Source organism: Thamnophis elegans, chromosome 7, assembly GCF_009769535.1.
Source record: "Thamnophis elegans isolate rThaEle1 chromosome 7, rThaEle1.pri, whole genome shotgun sequence".
NCBI classification, from domain to species: domain Eukaryota; kingdom Metazoa; phylum Chordata; class Lepidosauria; order Squamata; family Colubridae; genus Thamnophis; species Thamnophis elegans.
This window is the reverse complement of record NC_045547.1, coordinates 7,740,182-7,752,752: the sequence shown is the minus strand read 5'-3', so window position 1 is coordinate 7,752,752 and position 12,571 is coordinate 7,740,182. Positions and strand designations below refer to the sequence as shown.

Below are 12,571 nucleotides of genomic sequence, written 5' to 3'. Positions count from 1 at the left end.
ATCCCTTTCTATTGTGGCCCGCCAGTGGAGCTGGCAGCAGATTCGGACAGTGAGGAGGTTGGGGAGGAACATGGGCCAGTCCTGGAGTCTGGGGAAGGCTATGATGAGGGTTCTGTGTCGGAGGAAGAGAGGGGGGCAGGATCGTCCGAGAGTTATCAGCTGCCTTCAGAGTCAGACATCAGTGAGGCAGAGGAACAGCTGGAGCCTATTCCCAGTGTGCGCATGCGCAGAGTTTCCAGATGAAGGGAACAGCTAAAGAACAAGGGTTGACTTGGGAGTAAGGCCACAGGGGGACGATGAATGGCCCCTCCCAGAGGAAATAAAAGAGGAGCGAAAGGGGAGTGGAGTTTGCAGGAGACGATTAGTTCGCTTAATTGGTTCGTGACCCTCCGAGACTCCTTGCCAAGTTTTGCAGATATCGGCCTGGCAGCTCTCCAAGCCATATAAGGTCTGTGACTGTAAATCTTCCGTTTGAAAGACTTTTGCTGGGTGTGAATGAGCAGAATTCACAGTCAATTAATAAAAGGGGTTTTTGTCGGGACAAGGAGTTTGCTTCGTGCTCTCGGGAAGCCTCGGACAGAACACTTTCCTTCCAGCCTTCTCTTTCCTTCCTCTTCCTCAGGAGGGTCCAGTGTTTGCCCTGTTTAAGAGGCTCCAACAGAGAGCAAGTCGTAAGAAGGGGAAAGTTGCAAGCAGGGCTTGAGCAAAAGACGATGGGTTGTGCATTTGGCCAAACAGACTTTTGAGGGTTTAGATGTCTGCAAAGTTTGGAGTATCAACAACGTAGGCAGACTATATCTCTTTCGACATCTGAGCCTGGTTGAATTGAAGTTTGTTGCTGGTAATCCTCGACTTACAGCAGTGGTGGGATTCAGCCAATTCACACCTATTCGGGAGAACCGGTTCTTAACTTTCTAAGAGGTTCAGAGAACCGGTTGTTGGGAGAAATCTCCTTTTGTTTTTTTTCCTCTTTACAGGGCTAATCCTGTAAGGGAGGCAGGAAGGAAACATTCTGGTGCTGTTTCTACCCTGATTTTTGTTGCCCTGCTTACAGAAACTGCCTCTCCGGTTAACCTTTATTACATTGTCACAGCTAAGGCAAAGTGCCCATCGACCTGAGTAATGTTGAGTTGGCCACGCCCACATGGTCACATGACCACTAAGCCCCGCCTACCCAGCTGGTCATTAGAGCAGAGAACCAGTTGTTAAATTATTTGAATCCCATCACTGACTTACAGCCTCAATTGTGCCCCAAATTTCTGTTGCCAAGCGAGACATCTGTTAAGTGAATCACTGCAAGTGTTAAGTTAGTCTCCCCCCTCCCCCGGTCGTTAAGTGAATCTCGCTTCCCCATTGACTTCGCTTGTCCGAAGGTCGCAAAAGGGGATCACGTGACCCCCGAAACAGACACTGCAGCTGTCATAAATATGAATCGGTCGCTAAGCGTCTGAATTTTGATGACAACAAAACAATGAAACCAGCCGCTTGGTTGTGTCTCTCTCTCTCTTTTGTGATTCCCCAGGCCTCCTGACAAAGACCCTTTTTAGGGCCTTGTGCAAAAGCAGCAGGGTGGGGCACAACTGTACTTTGAGGGAAGTGATGTTTCCCTAAGGGGCCACCACCGAGAAGGCTTATTTTTTTGTGGGGCCGCCAGATGACAATCCCTAATTGATGGGACCAGGGGTGGGCTTCAAAAATTTCAGCAACAGGTTCTCCGCCTCAGTTGCTGGGTGGGCGTGGCTATGGTGGGTGTGGCTTAGCTGGCCTCCTGCACCACGGTGGGGGAGGGAGGGCGTTTTTGCCTTCCCCAGGCTCCGGAGGCTTTCCTCGAGCCTCTGGGAGGACGAAAACTGCCTCCCCCAAGCCCCGGAGGCCTTCCGGGAGCCCCGATTTCCCCCTCCCCGAGTCTCCGTGCGGGCCCTGCACTGACCTCGCATCCAAAACGGGCCGCGTGGAGCGTCCTAAGGGGGTGGCATGGCAGCGGTGGAGCGTGGTGGGCGGGGCCAGCCATAATCTTAGCTATGGGTTTTCCTGAACCCATAACAGCCCACCTCCTGGATGGGACCCACAACAAGCAAGTTCCCTGAGAATCTTAAACTGGTGTGTGTGTGTGTGTGTGTGTGTGTGTGTATGTGTGTGTCCGTCCATCCGTCCGTCCGTCCGTGTCCCTTCTCTAAGTCTGCCTTTGTGGGCCGTGCAATATCTGTCCAATTATTTTGTACATCAAATAAAAGATCTCAGGCCCTGCTGCGCGCACTGTCTTTGATCTTCCCAGGCAACAGTTGGGAGTTTGGCTGTTAATACATGGTTACTCCTCCAATTGTAACCCCCGCTTCTTAATTAGAGAACTGGCAAGTGTAGTTCAAGGTGATTCCGGCTTCGATCTTTCCTGCCCTTCCCATTGTTCAAAATTCAGATGTTGAGCTTCCAACATCTAAACAGCTTTGAATCATGCACACACCCGAACCAATGGCCCTTTTCCCCTCGCTCTGGCATGTGAGGGGGGAGATGTTACCGAAAACAATCTTCAAAGCAAGAAAGGATTCAGTGACCTAGAAACATTTCAATGCTTTTTTCTTGGGAAAGTATGCAGTGACTCAAATTCTTTTTAAAAAGGAGACGAATCAGAGTGACTATATGATGAGGTGGTGTTGATGCTACTGGGACCTCAAAAATTTAGATACCTGGATAGAAATAGGCGTGGAGGGTGATGGGCTTTTTTAGGTTGCGAGCATGAGAGGCACAAAGGGTGTTTTAAAATGGTCTCGTGGGCTCGTCAGTAAACATATAGAGGAGCGGTGTTGGTGAACCTGTGTTGTGCCTGTCACAGAGGTGATATCCCCGGCCATTGCTGAGACATCAGACCTTTGGATCCTGTGGAAGTTGTGCAAGACGGCTTTGCTCTCGCACAGCTTCCGAGGGGTCCCAAAATTGTGCAAGTGTTCTCGCACGATTTTCTGAGGCCTTGGACCGTGATCTAGAGAGGGTTCAGAGGAGAGGAGAGGCCTCTAATTTTATTGAAAAGTTTTTTATTTTGTGTTCTCTATATACAATTATAGCTACACATTCACATTGTTATCATTCTTTTTTACATTCGTTGTTACACATTTGTCATTCCGATTACAGGGTTATAACAAACCGTTCGGGTTGCTTTGTTTGCCATCCCTCACCTGTTTTGACACCACCTTCTTTTTCCTTTTCTTTTCTCCCTCCTTCCCTTCTTTACTTTCTTCCTTCCTCCTCTCCTTTCCCTTCCTTCTTCCCTTACCTCTCCCCTACTCCTCCTCTTCCCCTTCCCCTTCCTACCCTCTCTCCTTCTCTCCTTCCCCCTTCCATTTTCTTCTCCTCCCCTCTATCTTCCTTCCCTCCTCTTCCTCTCGTCTCCCAGAGAGGCCTCTTTTGTGTCTGTGTGTGTGAGAGTGTGAGATACGCTAGCAGAGTCAAGGTAGGCAGTTCCTGAATTTTTGACACACCAAGCCCAAATTGGTTCTCCACCACTGAGATTGAAAAGTAGAGGTGTGTCTTAACCCTGGTTACACACAATAGAATCCATCTTTGATTGGATGTGGCTAGGCAATCACTGGCTGTCACAAAGGTTTTAATTTGGAATTCTGCACTGGCGGTGGCCATCTAGCAAAGGACCATAGTGTCAGCGTTCCAAATATCATGTAGAATTAAATCAGAGTCCAAGGCAAAACTATCCTTAAAGTTCCAATTTAATAAAGCAGACATCTTAGGCACATCTGTGTTAATCCCAATACTGGAAATGACATCAGAATTCCACCCAGTTAAAAGTTCACGATCTTGTCCCCACACCCACAATCCATCACATGGTCCAATCTTCTTCCTCCACGCTGGCATCCACACCCAGCTGCTTCCGGTCAGGTGTACTGGGGCGGAGACAAAGGATGACCTTGGCTTCTAGTAAAGAATGAAAAACAATACATTCCACAATCTCACTCCTGTCTATTCCCCCCTCCCATCGACTATACTAAAGAAACAGCATATTGAAATAAGAGAAAGTGTGGCAGGCCAAAATTCTAAAAGGAATGTAATTGCAGGCCTGACACATAGCTTTGGGCTGGAAAAAGGTCTTAGGCTTAAGGCTTGTGACATCTTCAGTGATCAAACACTGAGCCCGTTGGGTCAAAGGACCAATTGCATACAGGGAAGCTTGTCACGTTACTAGATGTCTGAGGGTGATAGATGCATTGTGGTCTTAGGAGCTTGCCTTTGGTGGCAAAATGCCTCCAAGCTGGGGGGGGGTCTTTATAACTTTGGAGCTAACGATGCCATATTCCCTATGAGCTTCATCCACCTTTGTGACTGCAGCTTCCATAAGCCAATCATCCCTCCCCATGCATCCTCCTCTAGGTCTCCTTGTTTTATTTGTTTCAACACAGCTTGAAAGTCAGTGAAAATTTTGGTGCGTCTTATTGACCAAATATGGGCCCGATTTTGGGCTCCCAAACCCTCTGTGCGTCGCATTGTCACCCTCCCCGGCCCCCAGAAGCACTCTGCAGGCCAGAAATTGGTGAAAACGGGATGCACGGAGGGTTCAGGAGGCCAAAAATGGGCCTGTTTTTGGTGAAAACGGGATGCACGGAGGGTTCAGGAGGCCAAAAATGGGCCTGTTTTTGGTGAAAACGGGATGCACGGAGGGTTCAGGAGGCCAAAAATGGGCCTGTTTTTGGTGAAAACGGGATGCACGGAGGGTTCAGGAGGCCAAAAATGGGCCTGTTTTTGGCCTGCAGAGTGCTTCTGGGGGCTGGGGAGCGCGACAACACGATGTGCGATGGCCCAAAACCATTTTTTCTTGTTTTCCTCCTCTAAATTTAGGTGCATCTTGTATTCCCAAAAATACGGTAGTTGACTGTGCAGTCTGCTCTTGGAGAGCGAGCGATTTGAAACCGGTCATGATTTCCCAGTGAATATAATATCGTTCAGTTCATCCCGTATTCTGTTTCAACCCCGTAGCTGCTAGAAGATGCGCCTCTATAAAATTCACAGCAGACAAAAATTCTCCCTTCCATCTCCCAAGTAATTGCTGGGTACGCCAAATTTTTCAGAAATGGGGTTCAGCAGGTTTTTAAAATTAAGACCTTGATCTTCTGTGGCTTCAGGAAGGCCAGACGTGTCCACTTAATAGGAAACATCCAGTCAGCATAGTTTGGATCAAAAAAGATTGAGTTGCTTTTTTCCAGAAAATCCTCGGTAGCTTGAATGCGTTTTTTTTTAAAAATATATATATAATCAGACATACTGCCTGCAGTTGTTACCATCCAGGGAGAAACGGAGGTTTGCATTTGAGCGTAAAATCTGCGGAAACTTCTAACCTCTAAGGGTTGAGCTTATCTTTAAACCTTCCAGCATTGTTTCTTTCCTTTTATCTATTTCACACCCTATAATGCATTATGTAAAAAAAAAAATAACAAAAAAAAACAAGCCAATCTGTCTAGGAGGTCATGGTGAGCATTTGCTTATTCGGTTGAGTTTTTAATTACAGCTGCCTTGACTCTTTGATTGGGGAGGCCTTATAAAGCTAATAAATAACAGCAAATTTGATTGGCAGAAATATTGATTGCTCATTTTCTTCCTCTTCTAGGTAAAGAGGATGAATTTCCAAAGAAGTTGGGGAAAACGCCAGCCAACAGTCAACCAGCCATGCTGAATCTCACGCATCTCGTCAATGGACAAAAAACCAACAGTGTAGCGAAGGAGGCCCCGGCAAGCCAGAGGGCTGGAGAAGTCCGTCGAGAAGGTTCACCAAGGAGATACGGAGAAGGAGGCCAAGAAAGCTCACCTACGGCACGGATAAAGAGAGACAGGGAAGGCTCACCGACACCACGGGGAGAGAGAGGCCAAGAAAGCTCGCCAAACCGCCAAAGACGAAAAAATTCTCTGGAAAAGAGGCAGATTTTGAGACATCAGCAAAAGCCGGTAGCACCAAACGCACAAAGTGGGTTGCCAAAGCATGATGGGGAGACCCCCGGAAGGAAGCCTGAAGCGCAAACAGAGGCTGAGCCCAAGCATAAACACAACGCAACTGCGAACCAAAACTCCAACGCAGTGTTAACTACGGGGAAAGAGTTTGTCCCCAGGTGGATTAAACCTTCCGACGTTAAGATAATCGAAAAAACCACCAAAATCACCATGGAGTTTAAGACCAGATTGCCAAAGCAGGGCTGGACAGGACCAGCCCCTGCTCCGGAAGACGAAGCTCAGAGATTCAACCCCAAGCAAAAAACGAGGGTTTGGGACGTGGATGAAAGTAAGCGGGGGTCGAATGCCTCGCAGTACGACAATGTTCCTGAAGCCGATCTGGAGAATGGAAGCTCTGTGGAGCAGGCCCCGGAAAGAGTTGTCCTGCAGAATCCAAGGAGCACCGTTTTCTCCAGCGGCTCCAGAAAAGAGATCGAGAAAGGATCTAGTCCACCAAAAATATCCAACAGTTATGCCTTCAGCTCTGGACCAAGGGTCCCCAGATACTCCTCCCAATCTGACGCATCGGTGGTTGGATCTCACACGAGACAGCCACCCCCAACGTATAATAATCCACCTGTTTACCAAGGGTATTCTCCAAAGCACACGACCAAAGATGGTAACTTCACAGCCACGCAGTACAATCACGGGACTCGGACCAGCTCCGCCACTCAGTTGTATGTTCCCGATTTTCCACCGGAGACGGAAACTCATCAAATGCTCTCTGAGAGGCCACCTAGAAATTACTCCGCCCTCCACCAGAATCTTGTTGTGACGCCTTCGAGTCGGGTAGAGGTTCTCCCCGACGAGGTCTTCCCAAGCAGCCCCAGAGGCCACCGTCCCGCAATCCCTCTAGTAGATTATCTGCCAGATCATAAAAAATGGCCGGATCCCCCTTTAGCGTACAGACCAGGAGCCTACGGACAACCCTGGGGCGGAGACGGTGGCCGAAGTCACTTCGGTCACTTGAAGAGACACCCAGCGTTTCAGCCTAAGCCTCTTGAAGACCACAACTTTCCCACCCTTTCCGTGGACAGGCCTCTGAGATACAGGACAGCCTCAGGGGAACTCGGCCCCCCCCTCCTACCAGTATCCGAGTTCCCCTGGCCCCGACCGTCATTACAGGCACCAAGCAGATGGGTTGTCTATGAACGAATCAGTGCTGCTTTGAAACAATATATATATAAATATATATATATATATATATATATAAATTACATCCGCTCACCTAAAAGGCCTGGAAAAGAACGTGCTTTGGGTCGAGAGTGATCTAAGATTAGTATTCTCTACACAGGACAGTTCAAACCGTCCTGCAGAAAAGCATAACACTATTTCCCAAGGTGTTCGATTTTGGCCAAAGCCGGCCCTGAGAAATGGGCAGAGCAAAACGGATCTCATAAATGTAGCAATATCTTCTTCCCCGTGGCTGTCCTGACAGTTGTTTGGTTCAGTCGCTTCCTTGGGGGAAACGACCCCAGTGGCCTCAAAAGTTTGCAAAGCCCCTCTCAGCCAGCTGCCTTTTTTCGGGGTGGGGGGGGGACCTGATGTTAGGACCCGGGCGACCCTTGGCTGGGGACAGATGCGGAGCCTAAAAAAAAACGGAGGCATGGATGTCCGGAGTCCACAAAGTACTTTCTATTTTAACTTTTTTAAAAAATTGTTTTGCTTAATTTAATTTATATAAACCATCCGTTATTTAGAAAGGGATTTGGGGGGGGAGGGGGTTAGGTTGGGGTGGGGGGTGGGAAGTCTTGACTTTTTTTTAACACACTGCCTCGGTAGCTGCAGAAGAGGAAAAAAATTCGGGGTCCTCGGAAGACCACCTCTAGAGAGTGAAGCTCTAGCCAGAAGAAGACCTCTCTGTCCAAATCAGTGGCATTCTGACGTAGCCAATGAAATGGTGCTTCTGTAACCAGGACTGTACATGAATTGTAGCACACTGTCAAGATGTTGGCCTGTTGGACCGACTCCTTCCCATCTCCAGAGCCAGCTATGCACTGTAGTCGCTGTCACATTGAGTCTCCCAGGTGAGTCCTGGGGAGGGCGGGGGGGGGGGAGGTTAGAAACCCAGCAAATGCAATTGAGGCATCTGTAGTGCAGAACAGGGGTTCCCTAACCCACCCACCCACCCACCCCGGGGCCCCAACCCACTATTGGGCCACGAGCTATTCATGCGACTGCTGCTTGTGCAAATGGAGATGTGCGTGCACGCTTGCTGGCCTCTCACTTGGAACCATCCCCTCCCCCCCCACAAAAAAAATCCCCGCTCCGTAAACCCGGAAAGGTTGGGGAACTCTGGTGTAGAGAATTAATATGCTTCGGAAGGGACGAAGCCCTGGTTTTTCCCAGCCCTGTCCTGTCCTTGCCTTTTCCACGTGGGGTTCCACACCTGCCTTGGGGGGGGTCACCAATACCGAGCACACGCTCCATTGGTTCGAACCCAACCCGTTAACCCCTTCTTGGGTAGTATTGTTGAGCACATAATATCTGTAGGGCTTGGACATTGTGCAAATGTTCCGGATGTATCTGTGAAGCTGCAAGCCCCCCCCGGGGGGGGGGCACGTGAAACCATTCTGCACACTCACAATAGGCCCTTCGCCTCCTGTTAAACAACCGCACAACTTTCTGCATAGGAAGCATGCGAAAGAGCAACCTCTCTGCCTTTCTACCCCAGAAAGATGAAAAAGAAGATTTTTTTTTTAAGGACATGTTTTTTAAGCTCTCTTGAAACAGACGCCTCACATTAAAAAACAAAGCAAAAACACTAAAGAGGTGTGAGCCTTTCCAGTGCATTCTTTTATTTCTGCAATTAAACATTCGGTGCTTTCGTAGGATAGCCAGGTCACTTTTATTCCTCTCTGCCCCGTGTGCTAGCAATATTGTCTTGGAGGCTTATGCTGGGGGCTGACCTTTGGATGATGGCTTTCGGGATGGATTTGGTGGCACAGCGGACAAATCCATCCAAAATTGGATATCTCTCACGTCACCAAAAGGGAAACGGCACAGAAATGTATGTTCTAGAACAGGGGCCCTCCAAACTTGGCAACTTTAAGACTGGGGAACTCTGGGAGTTGAAGTCCACAAGCCTTAAAAGTTGCCAGGTTTGGAGAGAACGTGTAAAAACAAGAAGACTGAGGAGGGAGTATGCCAGGGGTAGGTTCCGGTCGGTACAGCCGTACCGGTAGTAGTCGGGAGGTGTGGCCACCATACCGGTACAGTGGCTTATTTGGCTCACCCGCCCGCCCGCGTTCCTTACCTCTTTTTAAGGCAACTAGGCCAATTGCCCACACAGGCACTGCGTGCGATGCCTGCACAACCTCCAACAAGCAGCTGGGCATGGCAGGGGCGGTGGAATGTGCATGCCTGCGTGGTGCACGTCAGGCACGCAAACAGCGCACGTCCGCCGCGTACACGAATGAACCATGAGCGTTGTAGCGGTAGCAAAGATAAGAGCAACCCACCACTGACATATGCAGGACTCCATTACGGGTTTGCCAGGCTGTTCATTACAATTTTGCAGCCATCTTAATTCCCGGCAGTCCTTAAAAACGAGCAGAACTGCTAACTGGTGGAGCTCAACTAGGTGAGCGGGTGTTGCCTAAGCCGATCGGTGGACTCCGCAATTCAAGGTGTTCCCTGCGGCCTGTTCTTTTGCGCCCAGAATAACGCCGTGGCCTTGTAGATGTACCTTGATTTGATGGGTGCCAAGGACCGCCGCTTCCTAGCCCGGCAGGGGTTTGTTGTGATCTCAAAGCGAAGGGCTGTTTTCCCCTTCTCTTGTTTTGTCATTTTTGCCCCTTGCTCTCTCCTTGAGCATCCTCCTCCATTCCCATAACGAGCTTGAAACATCTTGTTCTTCTTCTCGAGAGCCATCGACTTTTATGCCCTTGATTGGACTAGGGCCGCCGTAGCATTAGGCCCTTAAAAAGATGATTATAGGTATAAAAGTCTAGCGCTGAAGTGCTTCTTCATCCTTGGTGGGAAGCCAGAAAATTTACTGCATCTCTGGAATTCGCTTTAAAAAAAAACAAACTTATTCCAGCAAAAAGAGCTGGAATAAGCGGTTCAGGAACAAGATGGTGGAGCTCTCAATCCCACTGGTTTTGGGGAATGGGGACAGGCAGTTTGTGACGCAGTGGTCCCAGAGATGAGGGTCAAAAGGCCAAATACCCTTGCTGGTTCTGTTTAGTTCAGTGTTTCTCAACCTTGATCATCTGAAGATGCGTGGACTTCAACTCCTAGAATTCTGGGAGTTGAAGTCCACGCATCTTCAGATGGACCAAGGTTGAGAAACACTGGTTTAGTTTATCTGTGAAGGAACGTGTGCTAAAAATGAATGACCTCGAAGCTGCTATAGGATTGATGTCCTTCAGAAGATTGCCTCAGGTGGGGAAATCTGATCTCGTCACATCTAGTTCCAGCTGTCCAAGCAGCCACATCTCTGTTTACTAGGAGATTCACGTTCTCTTCCTAAGTCGCCGCCTTGGGTTCCCAACCATCCTATAACTCAGGGGTGTCTCCAAACCAGCCGACTTTAAAATTTGTGAGCTTCCAAGCTCCCAGAATTCTCCAGACCACATGGCTGCCTGGCTGAGGAATTCTGGGAGTTGAAGTCCACAAGTCTTCAAAGTCGCCACGCATGGAGTTACCCCCGATAACAGCTCATACGTTTTTTTTGGTTCAGCGTTTCTCTGAACTTCACCTCTTCCGGGCTTCAGTAAGACAAGAGTCTGCAGCTCAGTCCATTGTGCAAATCCCACCACTGTGGTTTTTATTCAGCAGCGCCTTAATCCAACCCGACCCTTGTATTTTCCTTCCTCTTTAAAATCTGCAGTGACCATCGCCACAAAGAACCAAGAGCCCCTCCCCAGAAAGATCCAACGTTAAACCTAGGAAATAACACAAATTGTCATTCTGGGTCTTCCAACTCTTCACAGCAGTATTGCAAGGTCCGCCCAGAGGCAACGTGGATGTGCGTGCGTGTACACACACACACAGCCATCCCCTAGGTTGTACAGCGGCCCACTCAAGGATACAGACGCTGAGCAAAATGTTGAAATGCTTAGATTTTGTCTCGGCGGCACAAAAGTTGGCGAACATGGTCAAACTCTTGTTCTCCCACTACACTACATCGCATTCGTAACATTTGTGACACACTACACACTGAGCCTGAATTTTGTGCGTGTGCGTGCACACACACACACAGAGGCAACCCCACCAACAGGTTTGTCGATCCCTTCCACACTAACCACCAAACCTGGTCTGTGGTCTATCTGAGTTATGAGTTGGACAGACTGCCTTAAACAGAACTCTGCTTTAGTGCCTGCGTTTGCTTCTGAACGGCATTATTGTGATAGTGTGGTCTTTCATATATATATATATGTGTGTGTGTGTGTTATATTTGTGCTGATAAATAAATAAAGGGAGACTAGTATAGATCTATTTCAAGCTATTTAGCTCTCATCAGCTAGCCATACCCTTACTGGGAATCGAACCTGTGCTCCTCCCAGCAAGGGTATGGCTAGCTGATGAGAGCTAAATAGCTTGAAATAGATCTATACTAGTCTCCCTTTATTTATTTATCAGCACAAATATAACAAATGTAACAAAAGGGCAACAGTACAAAATATTGGGTTTCTGTCTGGATGGTCTCTTGTGACGAGCCGAAGGACAGAGAATGGAAGTGTGATCTTCCTCCCATATTTGGGCATACCAGGGGTTGTGACTTTATATATATATATATAGATTAAAATTAAAAATTAAAATTACTTTGAGAATTCAACTATATATATATATATATATATTTGGGCATACCAGTGTGATCTTCCTCCCATATTTGGGCATACCAGGGGTTGTGACTTTATATATATTTATAGATTAAAATTAAAAATTAAATTACTTTGAGAATTCAACTATATATATATATATATATATATATATATATATATATATATATATATATATATATATATATATATATATATATATATATATATATTAAAAAGCCACCACTGCATGCAGCTTTGCATTCTAGCAAAGGTTCTTAAAGGAAGAGGCAACGTGTGTTCCTCTAAAGGATATTGGACTTCAGGCCCCATCACCAATGGGGAAGGAATGATGGGACTTAGAGTCCATGCCTCCAAGGGCCGCGTGTTTCCTAACCCTGTTCTAAACTGACAAACAATACTTTGTCTTTTACTTTTCCAAGTTTCATTTCCTGCAGTCTAGAAATGTATGTATATAATAACCGTGTGATTATGTCATAATCTCAAAAGTTTAAAGTTTGGCTTTGTGATTTGTAATAATGATAATGAAATTTAAAGCTGTACAATTTACTGGAGGCTGGCAGCAGAACGGCGGCAGCTGCCAAGATATGTATGGAGATTATTAAATATTGTAGATTGTTTTATACATAAAATATATATATGCTATTTTTCTTATGTCATCTTTGTTCGTTTTTTTTTTAAAAAAACCGTGTCTTCCTGCTATTTGCTTTCTGACTTGTGTTCTTAACATGCTAAAAATCACGATTGTGTATTCTATGCCAGTCTCCAAGTGCCTGTCAAAAGAAAGCCCAAATGCAAAGTTG

The 12,571-nt window shown here is 47.3% G+C and overlaps 1 protein-coding gene and 1 long non-coding RNA gene across 2 annotated transcripts in view; one reads left to right on the top strand and one right to left on the bottom strand.

Moving 5' to 3' along the window:
• LOC116511157 (USP6 N-terminal-like protein) overlaps positions 1-7,240 on the top strand; it is an 84,171-nt gene extending 76,931 nt beyond the window's left edge. The window contains 2 exon segments of the mRNA XM_032221016.1: positions 5,606-7,065; positions 7,067-7,240. Of these exon segments, the coding sequence (XP_032076907.1) occupies positions 5,606-7,065; positions 7,067-7,153 (1,547 nt within the window). The 3' untranslated portion in view covers positions 7,154-7,240.
• Positions 7,241-8,704: 1,464 nt separating this feature from the next.
• Positions 8,705-11,415, bottom strand: LOC116511158. Its single transcript, XR_004255725.1, has 2 exons — positions 10,247-11,415; positions 8,705-10,187 (listed from the first exon to the last, which is right to left on the bottom strand). It is a non-coding gene; the product is annotated as an uncharacterized LOC116511158 (long non-coding RNA).
• Positions 11,416-12,571: the final 1,156 nt, after the last annotated feature.